The sequence below is a fragment of the Phialemonium atrogriseum genome, assembly GCF_030411735.1.
Source record: "Phialemonium atrogriseum strain 8032-3 unplaced genomic scaffold QBC33scaffold_6, whole genome shotgun sequence".
Taxonomy (NCBI): Eukaryota; Fungi; Ascomycota; class Sordariomycetes; order Cephalothecales; family Cephalothecaceae; genus Phialemonium; species Phialemonium atrogriseum.
Genome location: NW_026848143.1, coordinates 418,458 through 439,661, shown reverse-complemented (window position 1 = coordinate 439,661; position 21,204 = coordinate 418,458). Strand labels below are relative to the sequence as shown.

The 21,204-nt window shown below is 56.7% G+C and overlaps 11 protein-coding genes across 11 annotated transcripts; 3 read left to right on the top strand and 8 right to left on the bottom strand.

Annotated features, from left to right (window-relative positions):
* Positions 1–204: 204 nt before the first annotated feature.
* On the bottom strand, positions 205–3,100 carry QBC33DRAFT_604375 (Alpha/Beta hydrolase protein; the record flags this gene model as incomplete). Its single annotated transcript, XM_060432242.1, has 5 exons — positions 205–548; positions 694–810; positions 920–1,122; positions 1,203–2,862; positions 2,999–3,100. 5 exons carry the CDS (start codon positions 3,098–3,100, stop codon positions 417–419), a joined length of 2,214 nt encoding a protein of 737 aa, XP_060285744.1. The 3' UTR covers positions 205–416.
* Positions 3,101–3,963: 863 nt separating this feature from the next.
* Positions 3,964–5,448, bottom strand: QBC33DRAFT_324425 (NuA4-domain-containing protein). The gene is made up of 4 exons (XM_060423616.1): positions 5,259–5,448; positions 4,807–5,195; positions 4,527–4,718; positions 3,964–4,377 (listed from the first exon to the last, which is right to left on the bottom strand). The coding sequence occupies exons 2-4, from the start codon at positions 5,080–5,082 to the stop codon at positions 4,078–4,080; spliced, it is 768 nt and encodes a 255-aa protein (XP_060285743.1). The 5' UTR covers positions 5,083–5,195; positions 5,259–5,448; the 3' UTR covers positions 3,964–4,077.
* QBC33DRAFT_324358 (uncharacterized protein) lies at positions 5,416–7,648 on the bottom strand. Its single transcript, XM_060423614.1, has 4 exons — positions 7,300–7,648; positions 7,135–7,225; positions 6,896–7,060; positions 5,416–6,834 (listed from the first exon to the last, which is right to left on the bottom strand). The coding sequence occupies exons 1-4, from the start codon at positions 7,401–7,403 to the stop codon at positions 5,749–5,751; spliced, it is 1,446 nt and encodes a 481-aa protein (XP_060285742.1). The 5' UTR covers positions 7,404–7,648; the 3' UTR covers positions 5,416–5,748.
* A 300-nt stretch (positions 7,649–7,948) lies between these two features.
* QBC33DRAFT_531065 (uncharacterized protein) lies at positions 7,949–8,526 on the bottom strand. Its single transcript, XM_060427277.1, has one exon. It carries the CDS (start codon positions 8,266–8,268, stop codon positions 7,966–7,968), a length of 303 nt encoding a protein of 100 aa, XP_060285741.1. The 5' UTR covers positions 8,269–8,526; the 3' UTR covers positions 7,949–7,965.
* QBC33DRAFT_324418 (uncharacterized protein) lies at positions 8,214–9,072 on the bottom strand. Its single transcript, XM_060423615.1, has 3 exons — positions 8,913–9,072; positions 8,545–8,799; positions 8,214–8,481 (listed from the first exon to the last, which is right to left on the bottom strand). Exons 1-3 carry the CDS (start codon positions 8,967–8,969, stop codon positions 8,269–8,271), a joined length of 525 nt encoding a protein of 174 aa, XP_060285740.1. The 5' UTR covers positions 8,970–9,072; the 3' UTR covers positions 8,214–8,268.
* Positions 9,073–9,464: 392 nt separating this feature from the next.
* QBC33DRAFT_531061 (uncharacterized protein) lies at positions 9,465–10,875 on the top strand. The gene is made up of 3 exons (XM_060427276.1): positions 9,465–9,889; positions 9,994–10,205; positions 10,268–10,875. Exons 1-3 carry the CDS (start codon positions 9,807–9,809, stop codon positions 10,693–10,695), a joined length of 723 nt encoding a protein of 240 aa, XP_060285739.1. The 5' UTR covers positions 9,465–9,806; the 3' UTR covers positions 10,696–10,875.
* On the bottom strand, positions 10,721–11,660 carry QBC33DRAFT_531053 (3-hydroxyanthranilic acid dioxygenase). The gene is made up of 3 exons (XM_060427275.1): positions 11,476–11,660; positions 11,328–11,403; positions 10,721–11,258 (listed from the first exon to the last, which is right to left on the bottom strand). The coding sequence occupies exons 1-3, from the start codon at positions 11,505–11,507 to the stop codon at positions 10,824–10,826; spliced, it is 543 nt and encodes a 180-aa protein (XP_060285738.1). The 5' UTR covers positions 11,508–11,660; the 3' UTR covers positions 10,721–10,823.
* A 140-nt stretch (positions 11,661–11,800) lies between these two features.
* On the top strand, positions 11,801–13,033 carry QBC33DRAFT_531051 (Ctr copper transporter family-domain-containing protein). Its single transcript, XM_060427274.1, has 4 exons — positions 11,801–12,068; positions 12,148–12,331; positions 12,492–12,579; positions 12,667–13,033. The coding sequence occupies exons 1-4, from the start codon at positions 11,985–11,987 to the stop codon at positions 12,782–12,784; spliced, it is 474 nt and encodes a 157-aa protein (XP_060285737.1). The 5' UTR covers positions 11,801–11,984; the 3' UTR covers positions 12,785–13,033.
* QBC33DRAFT_531044 (peroxisomal peroxisomal coenzyme A diphosphatase 1) lies at positions 12,922–14,776 on the bottom strand. The gene is made up of 4 exons (XM_060427273.1): positions 14,407–14,776; positions 14,097–14,262; positions 13,963–14,013; positions 12,922–13,906 (listed from the first exon to the last, which is right to left on the bottom strand). The coding sequence occupies exons 1-4, from the start codon at positions 14,647–14,649 to the stop codon at positions 13,068–13,070; spliced, it is 1,299 nt and encodes a 432-aa protein (XP_060285736.1). The 5' UTR covers positions 14,650–14,776; the 3' UTR covers positions 12,922–13,067.
* A 459-nt stretch (positions 14,777–15,235) lies between these two features.
* Positions 15,236–17,732, top strand: QBC33DRAFT_324269 (STE/STE20/YSK protein kinase). Its single transcript, XM_060423613.1, has one exon. It carries the CDS (start codon positions 15,409–15,411, stop codon positions 17,596–17,598), a length of 2,190 nt encoding a protein of 729 aa, XP_060285735.1. The 5' UTR covers positions 15,236–15,408; the 3' UTR covers positions 17,599–17,732.
* A 1,693-nt stretch (positions 17,733–19,425) lies between these two features.
* Positions 19,426–20,952, bottom strand: QBC33DRAFT_324221 (uncharacterized protein). Its single transcript, XM_060423612.1, has 2 exons — positions 20,560–20,952; positions 19,426–20,481 (listed from the first exon to the last, which is right to left on the bottom strand). Exons 1-2 carry the CDS (start codon positions 20,708–20,710, stop codon positions 19,760–19,762), a joined length of 873 nt encoding a protein of 290 aa, XP_060285734.1. The 5' UTR covers positions 20,711–20,952; the 3' UTR covers positions 19,426–19,759.
* Between the last annotated feature and the right edge of the window lie 252 nt (positions 20,953–21,204).

The window sequence follows — 21,204 nt, the reverse complement described above, 5'->3', positions numbered from 1 at the left end:
TCGGCTGCTACGAAAAATGGCCAATCGGGAGGAAGATATGTGAAGAAGTTGTCCTTTGCATTTGCTGCGGCGTTGTCAGTTTCTTGTCATCTGTCCTGAGGAGAATGAGCCGGGATTGTGAGTGCAAATTGCCATGATCGACTTTAGCTATGTGCTCTGATATCCAAAGCTACTTGTGAAGACTAAGTAGGTAGCTTAAGACTGCCCCTGGGTCTTTAAAGGGAGAGAGGGTATCTCTCGACCGGGTTCATTAGATCGAGTATGAAATTGACAGTCATTTCAAAATTTTATGTTCCAAGGCCAAGTACGACCACGCTTGGTCTCATTCTCGAAACGACGCCTTCGCAACGAGGGTTCCCACAAGCCTAACCGCTGTGTGCCTAGTGCCGCTGTAATCCCGTGATCCTGATCCAAGCCTAATTCCTGATCTCCAACGCCCTGCCAGGGGTTTTGTCTTCTGCGTCCGACTTGTCGATCCCAGTGTACTTGTTGATCCACGCCAGCACCTCGCGATGCCAGACCAGGGAGTTCTCCGGGTGTAGGACCCACTGGCGAAGTTGGTCAGTAACAGCTCCTTCTCCTTCCTCATCCATCATCTTCTCGTCACTTTTCTCTCTCTCCCAGCTTGGAGCTGCGATACGCACTGGAATCCAGGATTAGGGTTTGGGGGGCAGGGGGGAGGATATGTCTCACATGGTTTTCGTCAGGGAACGTCAACAACCGGCTCGGGACACTCCTTGACTGCAGGACGTTGAACGCCGCGAGGCCCTCTGTGACGGGCAGGCGGTAGTCCAGGTCACTGTGGATGATCTGTTATAAAGAGAGGAGAATGTGGTCAGCCAACGAACAGCGCGACAGGCGTGTTTGTGATATAGGTAGGGTATGCGTGTGTGCGGTGGGAAGTCGAGAATACACTGACCAGTTCCGGAGTCGCCCACTCGCCCGCAAACCTCGCGGGATCCCACTTCTCATAGCCCTCGCGGTTTTCCCAGATGGTGCCCTCAAAATCGTGGATGGGGAAGAAGAGCTCCTCCGTACACCACATGTTCATCGTCGTGAACACGCCGTCGTGGCACACGAGAGCCTTGAATTTGCGCCCTAGAGGGTGCCCCTGGATCCAGTCTGTTGAAGTCAAAAGTCAGCGACACTAACGAATCTCAAAACGGCGAGGGAACGGAAACGGAGGGGAGTCGGGGTCTTACTGATCATGTAACCTCCGTAGCTAGCCCCCAAAGCTACCGCATTGCTGGTGTCGACGTAGGGCATATTGTCCGCGATGTGGTCGAAGCAGTTCACGAGGTCTTCGTACGGCCTGCCGCCCCATTGGCCCTTGATCCCGTCCTGCAGCGCCATGCCGTAGCCGGTGCTCCCGGTCGGGTTCGGGCTGACGACAACGTAGCCCTGCTCGGCGAACACGGCCGGGTTCCACCTAGTGCTCCACGAGTCCCCCCACGCGCCCTGCGGCCCGCCGTGGATGAGCAGCGCGAGCGGGTACTTCTTGGACTTGTCAAAGTCTGACGGCTTCAAGACCAGCGCGTGCACGTCGTAGTCCCCCGCGCCCCTGAACCAGAAATCGTCGAACTGCGTCGTCTTGGACAGACCAAACGTCTTGCCGTGCCTGGAGCTCGACGACACCGTCTCCAACACCCCCGACGCCGGGTCGAGGATGCCGTAGCAGCTGTTGTCCACCAACGACGAGCTCGTGATGAACAGCTTGTCGGAGCCCTCGGCCAGCAGGCCAAAAGAGGAGACACTCCCCTCGCTCGTCAGCGCCACCGGCAAACCCTCGCTCCCTGCGCGCGGCTCCGCGTCCAGCTTCCACACCTTCGAGCGACCGTGCTCCTCCGCCGTGACGAACAGCTCCGCATCGCCAGCGCCCCAGACGACCTCCTCCGGCCGCGCGTCCCACCCGCCCTTCCCGTCCTCCGTCTCGTAGAACTCTCGCGCCTCGCCCTCCTCGCCCTCGCCTCCGATGTCGTCGACAACCAGCAGCCGCGGCTTGTCCGACTCGTACTGGTCTCCGCGCATGCGCGTGAACGCCACCCTATCGCCGCGGCGCGAGAACGCCGGCGAGGCGCAGTACCCGCGGAGGTCGCCCGTGCCGACTGCCCTCGGCGAGGCGGCGCCGGCGGCCTTCCCACTGTCAGCGAAGCTCGCCACCGGCAGGAAGTACAGGTCCGTCTTTGTGTGGCTGGCCGGGCACAGGCGCGGGTCCTTGGCCACGAAGACGATGCCCCGCGGGCCGACGTCGAAGTCACCCGTCCCGCCGAACGGCGGCACCGGCGAGGACAGGCCGGTCCCGGCCAGGGCGTTGACCAGGCCCGTCTGCGGGAGTAGCGCGTATCCGGCGCCGTCCTCTCCTTCTCCCCGCCTCCGCCGCAGGCAGCCGTACCAGATCGCGTCGGCGGTGTCGCCGACCCACGAGTCCCAGTGCCGCACAAAGAGGCTGTCGTGCACGCGGGCCGACGAGTGCGGCGTCGACCCCCGCTTCTTGTCGCCGCCCGGCCGCGCCATGTCGCCGTCGCGGGTGGCCGGGGCCGAGCACGCGAGGGCGAAGCCCCCCTCGCCGCCGTCGTCGTCCGGCAGCAGGGCCCTGACCTTGAGGTTGGACACGGCGCCGGGGAACCGGGCGATGACGGCGGGCCGCGAGCCCGGCTGCGAGGCGCGCACGAGCAAGAGGGAGGTGCCGCCGCCGCCGTCGCCTTTCTCGGCGGCCTCGAGGAGGACGAATTCGTCCTCGGTGAGCCACGTCGGCTCGCTGTACTTGGGGCCCTCGTACAGGAGGGTCGACTGCCCCGTCCCGATGTCGAGGACCCGGACCTGCGACGTCCGCTCGTGCTGCTCGAACGAGTAGGTGGAGACCTGTTGGGGATGGTTAGCCACGGCGTGTAAGTGCCTCCCGGGGAAGGGGAAGAGGTGTTATGCCCCCCCATCTGGTTTGGCCTCGTCCCGTGGATGAGCCCGTCTAGTCGCGTGGGCGCTCAGCGGTTGTGCTTACGGTGAAGAGCACCTTCGTTCCCGTCCTGTTCGGCCGCCCCGCAGACCGGCGCGGGGCAGAGAGCAGGACTTCGGGAGTAAACTTGGTTGCGGTAAGCGTCATTTTCTCAGATGGGATGACGACTGCTCGGAGATCGTTCTTGGAGCAAAAGGATTGCAATTGTCTGTAACAATTGCTTTGGAAGGTTGGTTACTATCTATCGCTGCCCCTCTGTCAAGATCTCTCCTTCTCGGCGACGTTGAGTGTCACGAGTGTGTAACCCGCATGTAACCGCCGGCCATCCAGGTTCCTGCATTGGGCACGTGATCACTACAACACCTCTAATTGATCTTCGTCAACGATGTAGGTGGTCAAGCGGTGCTAGAAAAGGTGAATCAAATTCTTGAGATTTGGGAGTTTGTAAAGTGAGGACAGGCTTGGTTTTGTGCCGGAAGCGAAACCCACACAGCTCACGAAGAGGAAGCCCAAGGGGCCACTCTTTTCCAAGCCTAAGCCACGCGAGCCTCCAGCCCACGGTAAAGCACAAGATGGGTAGGTAGTTACCATGCCAGGTAGTCGTGGTGGATCTGTCAGTCTCGCGGTACAGGGTCCTCTCGGCCCTATCTAGTTGACATACTGGAAGAAGATTCCAACGTCGATCACGGAGGTTGAGAGCCTGTCAAGGCGGAGACTGGTTTTCCCTGGGGCTCGCCGAACGGAGTGGGCTGGGATGTACAGTAGCTCTTCGGAGGCAGAGTGGGTGGCACTGGTAACAACCACGAGATCGGCAAGAAAAGACGGCAGAGTAAACCGATCTACCATCCCGCGCGAGCAGGCATAAAATCTATATCTCCTTGCGCCAATGCCATCCATGATACTTAGTCGCCCCCCAAACACCTGGAGTTTGAACAAAGGTATTCCTCGGATTCCGGGCAGTCGATTTCATAAAAATCCGAAGACCCAAGACATAATATTTTAACCATGTCCTCCCCAACGCCAAAACCACATACGCCCAACCGTAACCGGCGACAAACCAAAAACCATCGATAGAGAGAACCAACAAACCGACGCGCGCCCACATCCATCCCTCTGATCCCTCCTCACCTACGAACCGCCCCAAAGTTCGTCCTCGCCTTCTTCGTATCTCGCGTGTCCGTCTCACTGTCCTCTGCCTCCGCGGCTGCGGCTGCGGCTGCTGCTGCTGCGGCGGCAGCGGCAGCAGCCTTCTTAGTCTTCTTCGGCGCGCCAGATTTCGTCGTCGTAGCCGAGCCCGGGCCAGGGCCCGTAGCTGAGGTCGGCGTCGGCGCTCCCGTGGAGTCCCGGCCGCCGCCCGTGAATGAGCCCGAAACCGGCGTCGGGGCCGCGGGGGTGGAGGTTGCTGAGGCCGGGGTCATCGCGTCCTGGAAGGGAGGGGCTGTGTGTCAGCGGCTTTTACCCTCTGAATCGCGAGGAAAAGAGGGGGGTGAGGTTAAGAGGCGCAGGTCGGGCAGCAGGTTCTTTTTTTCGGGGGAAAAATCTAGAGGCGGAATGGAACGGCACAGCGACTTACGCCGTTAGCATTGTACGAGATGGAGCTCCGCGAGAAGACGCGATTCGCGTCCGTGAGGCCTGTCTTCCGCCGCTGAGACGCCGCGCCGCCGGTGCCCTTGATGTAGTTGTCGAACCCGGTGATGATGTTGCCGAGCGGCGTGCTCTCGAGGTACTCCGTCTCTTTCTGGTAGATTGTGTTCTCCTGCGCCGCCTGTCGCGTCCGCGTTAGCCCCGTTGTCAAAAAGATCCCCTCACACCAGAGGGGGTGTGTAAGAGAGGGGTTGGATGGTCTCGCTCACGATCCTCGCGTCCAGCGCCTTTTTCTTGGCGATGAGCTCCTTGAGGTGCTGGCGCTGTTTTTCGTAGAATGGCACCCCCGCAGCTGAGTCGCCGCCGTTGACGACGCCCGCAGCTTTCGGGGTCGCGTTTTCCGCCATGTCGATGTCGGTGTCCCAGTCTGAGATGGTGCTGCTGGCCGAACGGTCCTTAAGGCGTGATTGGTAGTCGAATGTGTCGATGCCCGGAGTTCCGACCAGGGTGGTGGCGCAAGAGTATGATGGGTAGCTCCACTCCATTGTTCATGCTGCTGCGCGGCTAGTCCCGGTGGATCCACATGTGAACGGCAGCCAATCGCTGGGCAGAAGGCTTGAGCGTCTCCGATCTCCAGGTGCATCCTGATGAGTTGCAACTTGTAGATCTGTGAGTTCTACAGAGGAAAAAAAGGAGTTTTGGCTTTGGGATGGTGCCGTACTTTACATGGGCCTTATATACGGGTTGGCTTTGGGATTGTGCCTTCCTTCACATGGGCCGTATATACGGGTTGCAATGTGAGGCAACCACGCTGCACAGTATGCATTTATGGCTGAGGCAATCCCTAGCAGGTTCGGGCAGTAGAAGAGAGGATGATATCTAAAAGCACAGAGCCATGTCGTGGCTTCTACTTAGGTGCAACCGCGGTATCTCGGCGAGGTTAAACAACCGCCCCTTCCACGCCAGAATAAGAAACGCAATGCCGATATGAATTGACCGCGTCGGATTATCCCGAGTGGTCACTGCCCTCTGAATCTGATAGCACTAATGGCGCTGGTGATGCTACAAAAGCTTACAAAAGCTTCAACGACGGTTAGCCTCAACATTGCTAGGATCGCTCTTCGAGGATCTCATCTTCTTGATTCTTTCCCGCAGTTCTTTCTCTCGCAGTTCGTTGGCTTGTTGTTCGGTGGTCTTCGGCTGCCAGCCTGTCAGTTACTCCGAGCTACGTCCTCCTCCTGGGAAGGCCGACCAACCTGCCGAGCATCGGAAGCGGATGATCTATCGTGGGAAGATTGCGGTCTGTCTTCAATGCCGGAAACATCAGCTGAACCGTCGCGGGAATGTGAAACTTGAGAACTAGAAGAGATCTTGTTGACGAGCCGGTCATCTTCAGTGTCAGGCCGTCGAGCTTGACCACGCTCTCGTTCTCGATGGTGACCACGTCCCCCACTTTCACTTCTCGGCGTTGATGCGGCAGGGCTATTGACAGACGAAGGAGTTAGTGATCGTCGATCTCCGCCCCGGCGGCTACTGTAGCTGGTTGAAACACTCCTGCTCCCACGGCTAGTCCGTCCTGCTCGGCTACGTCTCGGAGAGCGAGAGCGTGAGAGTGGTCGCGAGTGCCGCGAATGCCTTGAGGAGCTCGACGATAACGACGAAGATCTCGACTTCTGCCGGCGATCTGGCGACCGACTTCGAGAAGAGGAGTATCTACGACGCTTAGGCGGCGGAGATGCACGGTCGGAGGACACAGACCGCGGCCGTCCTCGGCGCGAGGCTGGTGATGGAGATCTAGGTCTTGTACGGCGATCTCGAGCTGGAGATGGAGATGCGCGTCGTCGAGCTGGGCTCGGAGAACGGGCATGGTTAGATCGCCGGCTAACCGCGCTTGAGCTTCGAGAACGTGATCGCGATGACGCTGAGTCGATAGATCGGGACGGAGTCGCGGATCTTCGTCGTCTATTGTCCCGGAATCGGGTTTCATGCCGCCCACGTCTTAATGTCGGGCTTCCGCGCGGTACATAACTATCCCCACCGCCTCCTCGAGGAGGACCGCGATCTCCCTGGTTGCGATATCGGGGTGGGGAACGGGATCGACCTCTGCCACTGCCGAAGCTCCCTCGGCCGCGATTATCATAGTCTCGATCCCGATCGTCACGCGCGTCACGGCCGCCGCGCCAGGAGTCTCCTCGGCCGCCACGCTGTCCGCCCCCGCCCCCGCCCCGGCCGCGGTCTCGGCGCTCGAACTCATCACGTCGCTGTCGAGCTTCCTCGGCCGCCTTGTCGGCTTCGAGCTGCAGTAAGAGTTGGTCAGATAAAATCATCTCCAATTCGTGGTGTTGACCGGCAACATACCTTCTCTTGGATTAGTTCCAGTTTCTTCGCCTCGAGCAACTCCTTCGGTACACCTTGGGGACTGTTCTGAGCACTCAGAAGGAGCTTCCAGAGGTCCTTACAGAACGACGCCGTGTCCTTGTCAAGAAATCCAGTGAGCTGAATCTGGAGGGATTTGATATCGGGCTAAAAGGAACGTTTAAAAGTTAGCACAGTGGACAAGGGCAAGAGGCTCATCACAGGGTCGCGGGTTGACCTACGTGTCGAGGCCCTTCAATCAGATTGAAAACAAGCTCAATGACGACGTCATCTTCATTTCCGAGGATGTCAGTGACCTTGCCTGCTATCCATCTGTAGCGACGCGGATACAAGGTTAGCACTCCGAGATACCACTGCGAGGCGAGCAAGAACGCGTTGAATCTTACTTTTTCATGACCTGAAGATTGACCTTTTGCATGTCAACCTTCTGGTTGAACTCGGGAGGAAATTTGGTCGACTTGAGCAACCTTGCATCGACGCCTGTAGCCATGATTTCTGTGGAGGCCTAAAGCAGGGCGTCAGTGGTGGAGTGTTTGTCACGGCGAATAATAAAAGTATTTGGTCGAGGGTTGGGCGACGAGAATCCGAGCTTGGGAATGGGAACTTCCATGGGAATTGGGATCTATTTATGTGGGGTCGCCGCACAGACTATGGCGCATTACTATGTATACATCAACGCTGGAGTGGCTCGTTGATCGGACAGGTCTCTTTAACGGCTACTTGCAGGTCTCACACGTCTACAATCAGGAAGCACAACGGCTACCTACGTATCTGACAGAGCTGATTTCAGATAGCAATACCTATATATTGCGCTGGTCGATGCTGCCCTTCAGAGTTCCATGATCAAGTGCCGTCCAGCTTTGCTCCACAATTAACAGCCGCCTCGTCATCAAATCAGCTACGGGGGTACTTGTGGCTCATGGCTGCCCTGGAATAGATGGTATCCCAAGTCGATCATCAAGGAGGTGTGGGAATAATTTTATGTCCATGATTCATAACAATTGCCCTAGAAAAATTTGGGACAGCTACCTACCTACACGAGTCCGTATTCCTCAGCCCCACCCCAAAGAAGTTATACAGGAGCAAATTACCACGACAATAATCCACGCAGACAAAGGGGAATATAACCATAACCAGGAATCAATGTTTCCTAACGCCCCAATGCTTCCGTCCGTGTCTTGCTTAAACCATCTCAGCGCGAAACGCCTCCTTGTATTCCCATCAAAAAGACTTGCACTGTTTTGAACTCCCAACACCTTAAAGCCAAATCTTGAGGGCCACCATAACACCTGCACAATACCAACAATAAGGAGTAGGACCGCTGGTAGGATGGAATGAATAGTGGTGAAGACCATTTAGGGCGCCTTCGGGTAGGTGAAGCGTGTTTGGGAACTTTCGGAGGTTTCCCTCTTTTCAGGGGTATGTGCCATTTGTTGGTGCTGCCTAGCTTGGATGGCATTGATGCGCTCGCGAGCCCTGTTGAGACCCGTGGTGTCTTGCTGCCTCAGCTGGGCTCGAATCTCGTATAGCTGCATCAGCGAAGTAGCCCGGGCGACGTCGTCCTCGGCCTGTCCCATGAAATATTTCAGCATATATGTATCAGCAGTAACGGGGAGGGGATATAGTCTGACCTGAGATTCTCCGCGCGGGGTCGACGTCCCCGAGATAGGACCCATAGAGGAGTTAGATCGTGTCATCGGGGGAGTGAGTATGCGCCGACCGAATTTATCAAACTTTGCAGAGGATGATGTCCACGAGATGATTGCCGAAGCCGACGCAGGACGTTGGTGGTGCAGTTGATCTTGCTCTAGAGGCTTGGATGCATCGTGAGGGGGAGGTAGTGCCTTGTTCGCATTCACAAGGGCAAGTGCTGCCTCGGCCTCTTGCTGTAAGTGTGTGTCAGTTTGGAAGTGGTTAAGGTTTGCCTTGGTCATCGCCAGTCTGATGCGACAAGACCATTGCAAGCAGCCAAGCGTCCTAAGAAGAAACGGCGACTTACCGCAGCATTAAGATCACTAAGATCTGCCAGCATCTGCGCGAGCTGGATGCTCTCCATCGTTGGCGATGTGGTGGGTGCGGTAGATGATAACTGCTGGAATGGTGATCAAGGAGGAATGCGATGGCGACAGAGAGAGACAGGAGGCGGCTCGCTCAAGACTTAGAGTTCGGGAGGCAAGTTGTTCCTGTTCTAGGGTGGACGAAGGATTTCGCCTGTTTAGATATTAAAAGCGCTTCGCACGCAAGGGCGAGTGTCTCGCAGGATTAAGGCGGCGCAACGGGCAATGTCGGATGCGTAAAGAAGCAAGAGAAGGTCCTGTCAGAAGTGTCATTGAAAAGGATCAGATCGCCATGAGCGCCAAATAAAAACCGGTTGCGGAGGCGTCGCGTGAGAATGGCGAAGCGCTAAGGCTAAAAGGTGGCCCAAACGCACGGCTGCAGGGCATAAACCCCGCTATTTTAGCGCCGTGGGAGCACCCCACTTCCGCTTTTATCCCCACAGGTGGGGGGAGGGGCGTTGTGGCTTTCGCTCTCATGGGGAATCATCGGAATCCTCATCCCGCCCTAGTTTCAACGGATGGAACAAATTTCCATTGTTTCATCTGAATCTGATCTTCTCCGCTCCCCTGCTCATCCGTATAGCAGCGCTGTGATACACATTTCACAGCTGCAGGAAATATATGTAAGAGACCCGGTCAATCGACAGTTGACTAAATTGCCTCGACATGAATGAACCCCTATTTGACCGCGTTTGGCGCTGAGAAGCTGAGATGGGGAGGCTGAGTGATAGCCGGACTCCTGACCAAGTTGCCGTGATTGGCCAGAGCTCAGGCACTTCTCCTCTTCCCGACCAGGCCTTACAAACCCCTACGCAATACCCTCCTTCCCGGCGAAGATGTCTCTGCTACGGAGAGGATTCGCAACCATGGCCTCAATCAAGAAGCCAGGCAAAGTCGTGTGCATTGGCCGCAACTATGCGTGCGTATATCCTTTCTCCAAGCCACATTGGCAGAATAAGAGCCCTGAAGTAGTAGTGGCTTCGGCTCGGTATTGTGTTCGGGTCTGACTCGGCGCTCATCTAGGGACCATGTTGCCGAGTTGAACAACCAGAGGCCGAAGCAGCCATTTTTCTTTCTAAAGCCGCCATCCTCAATCCTGCTTCCAGGGGCAGGCCCTATCATCCGGCCCAAGGGAATTGACCTTCACTATGAAGTCGAGCTGGCTCTCATCATCGGCAAGCAGGTCAAAGACCTGAACGCCGAAGACGAGAGCTCCGCCTTTGCTGCCATCGAGAGTACGTCTGCCATTGCATCGCTCTCGTTCCTAGAGTGCCTTCTAAACCGCATCGCTCCCTAGGTTATGCCATCAGCATTGACATGACCGCCCGAAATGCCCAGAATGAGGCCAAGAAGAAGGGGCTCCCCTGGGACATTGCAAAGGGCTTCGACACGTTCCTCCCGATCAGCAAAGTCATTGAGAAGTTGGCTCTTCCGGATCCTCACAATGCCGAGATCTACCTGACAGTCAACAACGAGGTCCGTCAGCAGGATTCGACCGAGCTGATGCTCTTCAGGATCCCGAGGCTCCTGAGTGATATCTCCAAGGTCATGACTCTCGAGCCGGGCGACATCGTCCTGTCAGGGACGCCTAAGGGCGTTGGGGCGGTTGTCCCTGGCGACATCCTCCGTGCTGGCATTAGGGTCAATGGCAAAGAAATCGAGGAGGGCAAGATCGAGGTCGGGGTTGAGGAGTCTACGGGTGCTTATGAATACAGCGAGACATGAGTACGGCCCCTGTCCAGGTTCCTACGTCGGGCTGAGATGCTGGCCGCCAACTCAATTGTATGTTGCATAGAAAGTACATAGCTGTAGATATATAGACAAGATACACCAGCTCTTGCTTTGAGCTAGAATTACTGCTTGTTGGGGTCCTGAATGGATCCCGGCTTTGGACACCAGTCAGCCAACTCGCCACAGTTTTTACATGTTCGTTTCTCCTCGTCGGATTTGAAGTCTTCAACTGCTGCCTTGATTTGCGTGCCAAGGTCGGTGCAGTGGAAGGCAGCCTCGTGGACGACCTCTTTGCAATTTTGGCAGTACCATCTCATCCTGTCTACCGAGGCTTCCGGGCGTCTCTGCTCGAGGACAATGCCGACGGTGTCTGCAAAGCGCACTGGATTGTGTGGCGTGTTTCCGGGGAGCAGGAACATCTCGCCTTCCCCAATGATGATGTCTCTGAAGTTGCCCTCATCGACAACTTTCAGCATCATGGCCCCCTTGTACTGGTAGAACCACTCGGGAGTCTGGTTGATGTGGTAGTCTGTACGGGCGTTTGGCCCTCCCACGATCTAGAGAGCAATGCAGGTCAACACTGCTTGGAACGTCTCGAGTTCTTTGATTCTGGCGACGGAACTTACCATGACTGTAAAGTCTTCATTGTAGACACAATAGTTGTTGATTGGGGGCTTTAGGAGATGGGAATTCTCTTCCAGCCTAGGGCATGCCAGTTAGGAAGGCACTCGCCTCAGCTCAGAGGTTTGTCTGAATAGGTAGGTACCCACTCACCACTTGGGAAGGTTGACCGGACTCGAGAGCATCTTGGGAGTCAGGCTTCCGATCCAGCTCTTGCTGTGCTCTATGACTCTAAAATCGGGGACAACTCGAAGGACTAGGCACCTTGATGGATTAAATAGTTGTCCTAAATGCCTAGGTGCAAATCAAGTCTAACTCTCACATTCATCTGACGATTTCTTACTGCCCCTCATGATGACTCCGTTATCGCGCCCGCGGGGTAGTGAGAGAGCTATCTCCACGGGGGGCGTCTCTATAACGAGCCACCCCAAACTCCAGACAGGGGTTGCATTGACTCTTCCATCCCATCAGCCTTGCAGCACCGCGCATGTTTGAGGGCGTTTGTTCCGCACATTTCCGTCCAACCTCACCCCAACTCCTCCTTTGCCGTTCCAGTTGCCCCTTCCCCGAGCAGTCGACGATACCAATAACGCTCCCAAACCCAACGCCCCTCATTCGAAACTCGCCCTCGACGAATTGCGCCCTTGACTGACAGCTGAGCCATGGACCATTCGCATATGGATCATTCACGCATGGGTCACGGCGACATGGACCACGGCGGCGGCGGCCCCATGTGCAACATGAACGTGAGTGAGCCTTGGGCCCTTGATCCCTTTTCTATTTCCTTCTCTTCTGCGAGTGTTCCCAGGCTGAACCCATTCGTAGATGCTCTTCACCTGGAACACCAAGGATCTCTGCATTGTCTTTGAGTGGTGGCGCGTCAGCTCGACTCTGTCGCTGATCGTCTCCCTCATCACCGTCATCGCCGTTGTCGCCGGCTACGAGGCCCTCCGCGAGGGCATCCGGCGCTACGAGGCCTGGGTAAACAGGCGGGCCGAGACGGCTCCTCGTAAGTACTACTTCTAACTGCTCCCTCCTCTCCTCTGCATGGCCCCATCCCCCGCCCCCACCTTCCCTAGTATGCTCCCGTGCATGAACCCGCAGCTAAGGTCTTCTCCGCCCCCGAGCATCCGCGACCGTTACTGAATCAACACCGTTCCTCTGGGCAGGGCAAAATAGGGTTGGCGGAACGAGCAGGGCCCATGTCATTAAGGCGGTGCTCTATGGCATCCAGAACTTCTACGCTTTCATGATCATGTTAGTATTCCTCACCGGCTTATCCCTTTCCCTTCTTTCCACCCCCCTGGAAGGACGCTAACATCCGACGCCAATCTCCGAACAAAGGTTGATCTTCATGACTTATAATGGCTGGGTCATGATTGCCGTGTCGGTTGGAGCCGGAATTGGCTACCTGATCTTCGGCGCGAGGACTACCGCGACCAAGGACACCGCGTGCCACTGAGCCGCGAACGTGGGAGGGCAAGATGATGCCCCGCGATCCGTGTTATGTTGCGGCGAGGTCGAGGCCATGTGGAACCGCGAGTCTCTGTGATCAAATTTGAAGGCGCTGACCGAGTGATGAGAAGGTATGGCGGGTTGTGAAGATGAATCTGGGCTTGTGCCGATCTATTCTAGCGTATGTAGGACTGTCTGTCTATCCAGCCGATTATCTCGAGACACATACAAAATGCCAATGCCGCGCGTGAAGGACTGCTGAAGGACTGCTCCTCAGTCCCCATCCGGGCTTACATCTTAGCAGCCTCGCTAGCCTTCCTCATATCCTCACCCGTCAGCTCACTCCCAGCCTTCCTCTTCTCCCCAAGCCTACCGATCCTATCCAGGCCCTCGATCATGGCCTCATCGCCAAAGTGGCTGTTGTGCTCGAACTCGGGCTCCTCGCCGTACGCAACAGTGGCGGCGTCGACGATGATCCGCGCCGTCATGCCCCAGACCTTGAACCGGCCGACCGCGTCGTCGTTGTCCCCGGCTTGACTCTGGGCCCCGCCACCATCGCCGCCGCCGCCGCCGCCACCGTCCTCCCCCTCGTCGAGGGCCGCGAGTCCGCCCTCGCGCACCCTCGGCCGCGCCACCCGCTGCCGGTCGACGGGCACGTAGAAGTGGTGCAGCCGCCACGGCTGCTCGTGCCAGTGCACCCACGAGCCCTCGTACCAGCGGCCGGTCGCCGGCGCTGGTGGTGCCTGCTGCTGCTGCTGCGGGTCGGCTCCGTCACCGTTAACGTCGCCGTCGGGTTCGTCGTTGGCGCAAAGGAAGTTGTGAAAGGGCGCCGAGAAGACGGCCGCCACCTCTCTGGCGTCCAGGCGGGGGATCAGGCTCTCCTCCACGGTGGTGGTGGGCGCCGCCGACGACGACGACGGCGACGATGGCGATGACGCAGTGATAGATCCCGTGGGGACCGGCGGGCTAGTGGTGTGTAGGAGGGCCACGCAGGGGCGGACTACCAACTCCGTCTTGGCGAGGTTGAAGGGTAGGTAGCAGAGGTGCTCGATCCGGAAGGGCGCCGGGATCTTTGCGTCGTCCATCGGGAGGCCGATTTCCTCCCACGCCTCGCGCCGGGCGATCTGGTCTGCCAGGGTCTTGAGTACAGGGATAGGGGAAGAGGTTGGGAGGGGGTTTACGTACAGGGCGTCTCATCTAGAGTATCTGCTTTTCCGCCAGGTAGTGCCGCATGGCCTAGAGTTTGGGTTCCGTCCCTTGGTTAGTCCGGCTGGTTGGGATGGGATATTGCGTGTGATTAACGGGGGCAAACGGCGTACCGGAAAAGCTGCGCAGGCTCGCGGCACGCATGGTGATCACCACCCGCAGATCGCCCCTCCGGTCCGCGTAGAGTAGCATCAGCACGGCGGCTCTCCGGCTGACGGGGAGGCGGTCCCACAGGGGGAAGGGTGGCGGTTTGAAAGCGCGGAGCCGGGCGATGGCGGCCTTGGTTCTCATAAGCATATTATTTTAATTGCGGTTTAAGGCTGCATGAGCTTAGGCACCAAGTTTAAGGCGTATCATTTTCACTCCATCGGCCCAGTCTAATGCAACCGAATTATACAGGCAAGGGGGATTCAGTCTACTAACCGCCGAAGCTGGGTTGAGCGGAGCCATGGTCGACGCATCCCAGTAATACGATGCGTCGTCCTGTCCCTCCTCGTCAAGTTCCGAGAGCTGGGCTGGAGACTTATCGGCAGTGGTGACGGTGACGGGTGCAGACGAAACTTGTTGAATGGTCTGGACTATCTTCTTGACCTCGCGCTCATTGAGTGGAGAGTCGTCTGCCAGGCGCTTTCTTTCCTCTGCGGGGATGTCTGTGGGGTTGTTCATAGTCCCCGGAGTAAGCGGAAGGGCGAGGGAGGGAGGAGGGGGGATTGGCGGTGCTATTTCCAACAATAAATAGGTACACACGTAGGGACATGTAGGGACCTTGTTTGGAGGGGCAATTAGAGTGCCGCCAGAACCCGAGGTGCAGATGCAGGTCCAGTTGGGGTCGGATTCTGATCCCGGGGGTGGGGCTTTTCAGACCGGATTCCTCCGCAATCGCCTGCCTGCCCGTTTTCCACCTCCGCGGACAACCCTGAGTCTCCGGGTTGGGGACTGAGATAGTTAGGGACTGGGATAAGTCCGAATAAGCCCAGAAGTAGTATAAAGAAAAGAGAGTAAAGGGGCTTCTTAGCCTCCTATTCGTACACGATCGACAGCTAGCAGAAAAAGACACCTTACCAAGGTGTGTGCCCATCCACCCTTTTCAGCCGGAATCGCAGACCTGCGCCTGCATGTTCCCGCTTTGAAACCAGATATCAGACATGGCCAGTGCCAAAGGAGGCATGTGCGAATTGACATGCAGCAGCCACCAGACTTGTTGAGTGCCGTCTCGATATTTGGCAAGGTCATAATCCATCAAGCGACAGAGAAAATTCAATTGAGTCCAGTTGTTGTTTTCTCCTTTTGTCTAAGCATTTTACCATCTCATATCCTTCCATTCTCAGTTGTTGAGCGACCAGCGGCCTTCTTACTCGAGAATATGATTGATTGATTTCTGGACCTGCTTGCTCGGTAACATCCCCTATTCAGTCAGTAATCAGCATGGCAACCCTACGAGTGATGGAACCTGGTCAGTCTGTCACGAGACAGAAGGCAATCGAGGATGCTCGAAAGACTCAAGCCTCCGTTTTGGAAGAATGTGCTAGGACCAACAAGGATCCGCCGCTATACGTCCTCACGGAGCTCATTGGAAAAGGCAGCTTTGGGCGAGTGTACAAAGCGACCAGGACCGGTGGTGCTCCCAATCAGCTCGTTGCCGTCAAGATCATCAACATCGAGGAGAGCGATAGTGCCAGCCCTCGCCTGGCCGATACCTTCAACGAAATACTCAAGGAGGTCAACACCATCAAGATGCTCGGCCAGAGCGGTGCCAGGAACATCAACCACGTGCTTGACACCCAGCTCGTTGGCCAGTCCATGTGGATCGTCACCGAGTTCTGCGCTGGTGGCAGTGTCGCAACCTTGATGCGCCCAACTGAGGGCCTCACCGAGAAATGGATCATCCCCATCCTTCGGGAGACTGCCGAGGCCATTTACTGGGTCCATAAGCAAGGAATCATCCATCGGGACATCAAATGTGCCAACGTGCTCATCACTGATGATGGTGGGGTTCAGCTTTGCGACTTCGGAGTCGCGGGCGTCCTGGACACTAAGATTGACAAGAGAACCACTGTCACCGGGACCCTGCACTGGATGGCCCCCGAACTCTTTGACCCAGACCCCTCCTATGGTACCGAGATCGACATTTGGGCGTTTGGTTCTATGGTCTATGAAGTAGCCTCAGGATTTCCACCAAACGTCACTACCGCCATAGACATCTCAACATTCGGCTCTCAACTCAAGCAGCACTGTCCGCGACTCGAAGGCGACAAGTACTCTGCTCAGCTCAAGGATCTCGTCGCTTTTTGTATGGTGGAGGATCCGAAGCAACGCCCTTCTATTAGCGACATCCAGAAGCATCCCTACATCGCTGACACCGCCGGGCGCTTTCCGACCGCGTCTCTGTCACAACTTGTCAAGGCCTATAAACTATGGGAGTCTCAGGGTGGGATCAGAAACTCGCTCTTCTTCGCGGGCGGTGCTAGAAACCTCTCCGACGATCATCCATCGGCCTTGAGGGATGAGTGGAGGTTCGATACCAACATATTCAGCAATGGTCCCGATGATGCAGACCTTCAAGCAGTTTATGCTGCCTATGGGGCAACAGTCGGATTCCCAGCCGAAACTCTAAAACCAAAGCCGCGTCGCCGGATGCCGCCCCCTCAGATTAACCCTCTCAGAGGCCCGCTCGAAAAGATATTCGACCCCAACACCATAAGCAACTATGACGAAAACTCGCGGGCCTTCTATGGCAGGGAAAACCACAACCCCACCGCGGAACCGGTATCTGATCTGCCGCTCCGCAACAGCTCGCAAGGTGCGAATCTTCGAGAGTCCCTAATAGATCTGGACATGTCCCTTGACGGGAGCAGGCTTTCGCGGTTTGCAGATACTGGCGCCCCTCATCTGGCAATAGAACCAGTCACGGGACATCGTCGGTATAGCCGGCCCCTGTCTACCGACTCGCAAGATCTCGCAGACCCCAACCGCCGAACCCGGGACTGGACTTTCCCGATGATGTCGCCTTCTTCGGCCGACACCGAGAAGCCGCTCCCCGTTCCGGGCGATAGCGGGCAATCTCCCCGCCGCAAGGGGCTGACTATATCCCAGGACGAGCCGAAACGACTCTCGGCCGTGAGCCTCATCGACCTGGACGCGAGCGAGCCGGGGGGCTTCTCAGACTTTTCTCGACCGTCGACGGCGCACTCCAACTCGGCATCTAGCGTTGATTCGGGATCCTTCGACCTCGAGAGAAACACCTCGGGCGGGGCGGGGACGCCCCCGAACCCCAGGCAGCCGTCCCTCTACGCCCCGGACGGCCTCTCCCCCGATTTCGCGCCCGGGTACCAGCTGGGCGGGATTTCCCAGGAAGGCCCGGCCGGCGCGGTCCCGCGGAATCCTCGCAGCCTCCAGACCAAGCCGGGAGAGCCCGTCGAACTGCCGCTGGCGCCGGCCCCGCCGTCGACGCAGGTCATGCACGGGCTGGGCACCCGGGACGACGTCAAGGACGAGCTGCTGCGGTTGATATCGAGCATGGCCGATCACCTCCAGTATACTGATGCTGCGATCAAGAGCCACCCAGTTCGTCGCGCGGCCCGCCTGTCGAAGGGCCGCTTGCCTTCGTCTTCTTGATTGTCGAGCTTGCTCCTTTGGGTTGTTGAATTCCGGGGAGTGGGAACGACTCCAGCAGAGCTCTTAGAGCTAGATTGTCTGTTAGGCCATGGCGGAGAGCCGTTCTCTCAGACGAGGGTCACTCCTGTGTCATCCGGATTCCTCAGCTCTTGGGATGACGTTTCTGAACCTGGCATGACTATGCCGAGTAGCATCTGGGTATTCTCAGGTGTTGTCCATCAGCTACCTGATCGTTTGGGTCTGGACACAAACGTGGGATGCCTAGTAGATGCCTAGCCAAAGCCACCGACTCAGATCGGGTCGCATAAACACACGGTCTGGGGAGATCACTCAAGCAGGGGGCAATGAAAGCTACGGGGTGGAACCGTGCCGTCCACTCAAACCAGGCTTCCTTTGTCGGCCAAAGTTTCAGGGGCTACGATGCAAACACAGGTCATATCTCAACAAACACGATGAAACAGCCAGCTATGGGACAAACGATTTTCTCATATCCAGAAACCGAGAAGCCTATGATTCATTCAATCTCGTCTATCTAGGCTTTGTCCGCACAAGGCATAGTCCTGCCACCTCTCCCCCTGTTTTTGGACTATCTCTTACAATCTAAGATCCCGACACCATCAAACAGGCAGGAGGCGGGCGACTCATCGACCGCCTCCTTCACAGCCCCGTTTTCTTTGTCGACGAAAACCAAGGAAAAGGGGGTTGGGGGGTGGGTGGCGAGAACTGGACGGAGAAGACGACGCCAGCCAACCAGCCAGCCAGCCAGGCCGCTCTCAGTCAGAGCCGTCCAGGCCGCGCTCCCAGGCATCCGCGAGGGCACGCTTGTTGGCCCGGTAGGCCCGCAGGGCCTTAGAGCGAGACTTACCGTCGCGCCGGGGCGAGGAGCGCTGCGGCCCCTCGTGCTTGCCGGGCAGGTCGTCCGGGTCGTTGGCGCCGTGGGGGTCGTCGTTGCGGGTTGCGTGCTGGGGGGCGCTGGCTGCCGGGTGGGCGGGGTTGAGGCGGGGCATGCTTCTTTCTGGGTGGGAAGAGGGGAGGGGGGAGCTGGGGTGAGAGTTGAAAGGGGGTGTGTGGATGGTGGTTCGAGACTTAGGGGTCTCGGAGGCCTTCTGTCTGTGTTTGGAGATGTCTTCTATGTCCTCACCGTGTGTTTGCTCTAGAGCGGGAGTGTCGCAGGAGCGAGTTGGGTCTGGTTGGGTTGCTTGGAGGGATGATGCTAAGATGCACTGGATGCTTGGGAGATGAATGTGAAAGAAGGGGCGGACTTTCTCCCTTAAATAGCTCTCATCCTCCTATGACGAATGAAAATAATGTCGATTTCACTGGTCCTGAATTCGTTCAGCCTTTTAGTCCCCTAGTCTGAAGCCCCAGGACAACACTTGAGTAACAATACCGTCTCTTGGAATCCTGTATTCTAACAGGCTGACTGGGAACAACTTGCCAGTCTGTATGCCCGTGTGGACAAGGAGGGTGCCTAACCCACACACACATACGGTACGGATATGACTCCTCGATATCGAAACAATGTTATTGTAGATTTGAGAAACATTATTCCCCTTATTCAGACCATCTAATTCTGCATAAGTTGATCGTAGTCTGAGGTTTAGAATGCCTGCGAGACTAGAGGCGGCAGACGTTGCTCTTTACCGGCCTTCGCCGTGAGGCTCTGCCGATGGACAAAGAGCAACCCGGGCCTCTATTGCCGTATCTACCAGTATCACGTCCCGCGCAATTTAATTCTCTTCGACCTTGGTAGTTCATTCTAAAGATACTGGCTATTATGGTCGAGGCGAAAGGGGCGGAGGATGGACAGGGCCTCCCCCTTTTTGGCACTCAACCTTGATTACCTTGAGTAGGCGTCTGTCTCCTATGATTATTGTCTGTCAACGATGAGGGATACGCGGTATGGAAACTGGCTGCTAGATTATGAAGGAACTCTATAATAATATTTGGTATCCTCTAAAAAGAAAACTAGCAGCTCTCCCTGAGCTTGTGGTATCATCTGAAATGGCTATCTGCCCAAACACCTCTCTACCCAATTAAAGCAACTATTCCAAGCGACCACAACATCTAAGAAATTAAATATCTACAATTAGACACAAGATGGCGTGTTAGTACAAATGGTGCCGCACTGGGGGTATCATGTGCACAATGGTCTTCCTGCTCATAGAGCAAGAGCAAGAGCAATGCTGAGCAGGCAAATCCAGTGGGCCCCGCTGCGCCAGCTTAAGGTCCCAGCACCACCCAGTCCTTGACCAGGGCCCGCCTCAGGCTTGGAAGGTCCGAGGCCGTCTCCGCCAGAGCCCGAGTTGCCCGTCTGGATGACCGTCGAGTCGCCGGGAGCGAACATGACAGGGAGGTCGTTGGCACTTATGCTGACTTCCGCCGGCCTGAGTAGTGGGTTGTTTAGGGAGTCGCAGGATGGCCTGAGAAGATCGAACTCAATCTTATTGGTGACTGAGATAGGCAGGTCGAAGATGGTATAATGGTCCTCCCCATTCAGACGGAAGTTTTGGCGGATGGAAATCTGGATAATAGGGTTAGGACCAAAAAAAGAAAAAAAAACAAATCCGCACTTGAGAGGTCTCCTTACATTGTAGGAGCCGCGGGCGCTGTTCACGGTCGAAGGCTGGCCGTCTCCAACGAGGCAATCCGGCCACATCCACTTGACGTGCTTCACGGTGCTTCCTGGCTCCGAGAACATGATGTCGCCCAGGCTGGCATTGTTCGCAGTAGACGTGCCATTGGTGATGGTGAAGTTCTTGCCGGTATCGTAGCTGTAGAGGAAGATGGTGATATTGTGGATTTTGGTCGGGCTGTTGTTGGCGTACGGCGGCAACGGGAGTCTGCCATTAGTCGACACATCTAGTGCGACTTCGATGGTTTCTTTGGAGAGGCGTGTTAGCTACACACACGCGCAAACACCACAGAGACAATGACCTGGTAACAGGAAGAAACACTAACCTCCGCCTAAGGGAGTACCGGGTTGAGGAGCATCGACAATGGCCAACCCCGGGGTGAAGATTTGCCCTCCCGCTACGGTGAAGTTGAGAGCCAGAGCCCGCGCAACAAACAGCAGGAGTAGCACAGTGGTGGGGAAATTTGAGGACGCCATTTAGCCAAAATTCATGTCTCACCACGGTCGGGTCGTGAATCGAAGTTTGGGACTGAGAGGGAGGCAAGACTGCTTCCCGTGTGGGAGAGGGTCAACTATTTAGCCAGCACAGTCGGGACCGTCGTCATTGGGGGGGACTCCCGGAAACAGGGAAACGGCGGACGGCTCGCCTCTTGTAAGATAGATGCCTTTAATATTAACGAGCCGCACTAACGGTCGTAACCGGGGATTGGGGATCCCTTCGCTTTGTTGGCGAGCTTGGCGACGAGTGGCAAGCCTGAAGCCTGCCATGCACCCCTGCGAAGTTATGCGTTCTAGCGTCCGGATAACCGAATGGCCGATTTACCAGCCTGGCACCCTGGCAGGTGATGCCCTGAGGGACTCATTTGGATGATGGATCGCCGGGGGGCATGAAAAAGCATTGGCCTTTCTACCAAGATTGACGTCTGCAACCAGGGCCAGAGCCCATATCAGCCGTGTTAAGATGCTGTCAT

Coding starts and splice junctions, on each gene's coding strand:
- QBC33DRAFT_324425 (XM_060423616.1), bottom strand. CDS start 5,082: ATGGAGTGGAGCTACCCATCATACTCTTGCGCCACCACCCTGGTCGGA. Junction 4,719..4,806: donor AGGCGCTGGACGCGAGGATC/GTGAGCGAGACC, acceptor CGGACGCGACAG/GCGGCGCAGGAGAACACAAT. Junction 4,378..4,526: donor TCTCGTACAATGCTAACGGC/GTAAGTCGCTGT, acceptor CCTCCCTTCCAG/GACGCGATGACCCCGGCCTC.
- QBC33DRAFT_324358 (XM_060423614.1), bottom strand. CDS start 7,403: ATGGCTACAGGCGTCGATGCAAGGTTGCTCAAGTCGACCAAATTTCCT. Junction 7,226..7,299: donor AATCTTCAGGTCATGAAAAA/GTAAGATTCAAC, acceptor GCGTCGCTACAG/ATGGATAGCAGGCAAGGTCA. Junction 6,835..6,895: donor TGGAACTAATCCAAGAGAAG/GTATGTTGCCGG, acceptor CTCTTACTGCAG/CTCGAAGCCGACAAGGCGGC.
- QBC33DRAFT_531065 (XM_060427277.1), bottom strand. CDS start 8,268: ATGGTCTTCACCACTATTCATTCCATCCTACCAGCGGTCCTACTCCTT.
- QBC33DRAFT_324418 (XM_060423615.1), bottom strand. CDS start 8,969: ATGGAGAGCATCCAGCTCGCGCAGATGCTGGCAGATCTTAGTGATCTT. Junction 8,800..8,912: donor TTAGTGATCTTAATGCTGCG/GTAAGTCGCCGT, acceptor ACACACTTACAG/CAAGAGGCCGAGGCAGCACT. Junction 8,482..8,544: donor CCCCGCGCGGAGAATCTCAG/GTCAGACTATAT, acceptor TTCATGGGACAG/GCCGAGGACGACGTCGCCCG.
- QBC33DRAFT_531061 (XM_060427276.1), top strand. CDS start 9,807: ATGTCTCTGCTACGGAGAGGATTCGCAACCATGGCCTCAATCAAGAAG. Junction 9,890..9,993: donor TGCATTGGCCGCAACTATGC/GTGCGTATATCC, acceptor GCGCTCATCTAG/GGACCATGTTGCCGAGTTGA. Junction 10,206..10,267: donor CGCCTTTGCTGCCATCGAGA/GTACGTCTGCCA, acceptor ATCGCTCCCTAG/GTTATGCCATCAGCATTGAC.
- QBC33DRAFT_531053 (XM_060427275.1), bottom strand. CDS start 11,507: ATGCTCTCGAGTCCGGTCAACCTTCCCAAGTG. Junction 11,404..11,475: donor CCGGTCAACCTTCCCAAGTG/GTGAGTGGGTAC, acceptor GGCATGCCCTAG/GCTGGAAGAGAATTCCCATC. Junction 11,259..11,327: donor ATGAAGACTTTACAGTCATG/GTAAGTTCCGTC, acceptor ATTGCTCTCTAG/ATCGTGGGAGGGCCAAACGC.
- QBC33DRAFT_531051 (XM_060427274.1), top strand. CDS start 11,985: ATGGACCATTCGCATATGGATCATTCACGCATGGGTCACGGCGACATG. Junction 12,069..12,147: donor GCCCCATGTGCAACATGAAC/GTGAGTGAGCCT, acceptor ACCCATTCGTAG/ATGCTCTTCACCTGGAACAC. Junction 12,332..12,491: donor GCGGGCCGAGACGGCTCCTC/GTAAGTACTACT, acceptor TCCTCTGGGCAG/GGCAAAATAGGGTTGGCGGA.
- QBC33DRAFT_531044 (XM_060427273.1), bottom strand. CDS start 14,649: ATGAACAACCCCACAGACATCCCCGCAGAGGAAAGAAAGCGCCTGGCA. Junction 14,263..14,406: donor CGCTCAACCCAGCTTCGGCG/GTTAGTAGACTG, acceptor ATGAGAACCAAG/GCCGCCATCGCCCGGCTCCG. Junction 14,014..14,096: donor GAGCCTGCGCAGCTTTTCCG/GTACGCCGTTTG, acceptor CCCAAACTCTAG/GCCATGCGGCACTACCTGGC.
- QBC33DRAFT_324269 (XM_060423613.1), top strand. CDS start 15,409: ATGGCAACCCTACGAGTGATGGAACCTGGTCAGTCTGTCACGAGACAG.
- QBC33DRAFT_324221 (XM_060423612.1), bottom strand. CDS start 20,710: ATGGCGTCCTCAAATTTCCCCACCACTGTGCTACTCCTGCTGTTTGTT. Junction 20,482..20,559: donor CGGTACTCCCTTAGGCGGAG/GTTAGTGTTTCT, acceptor GCCTCTCCAAAG/AAACCATCGAAGTCGCACTA.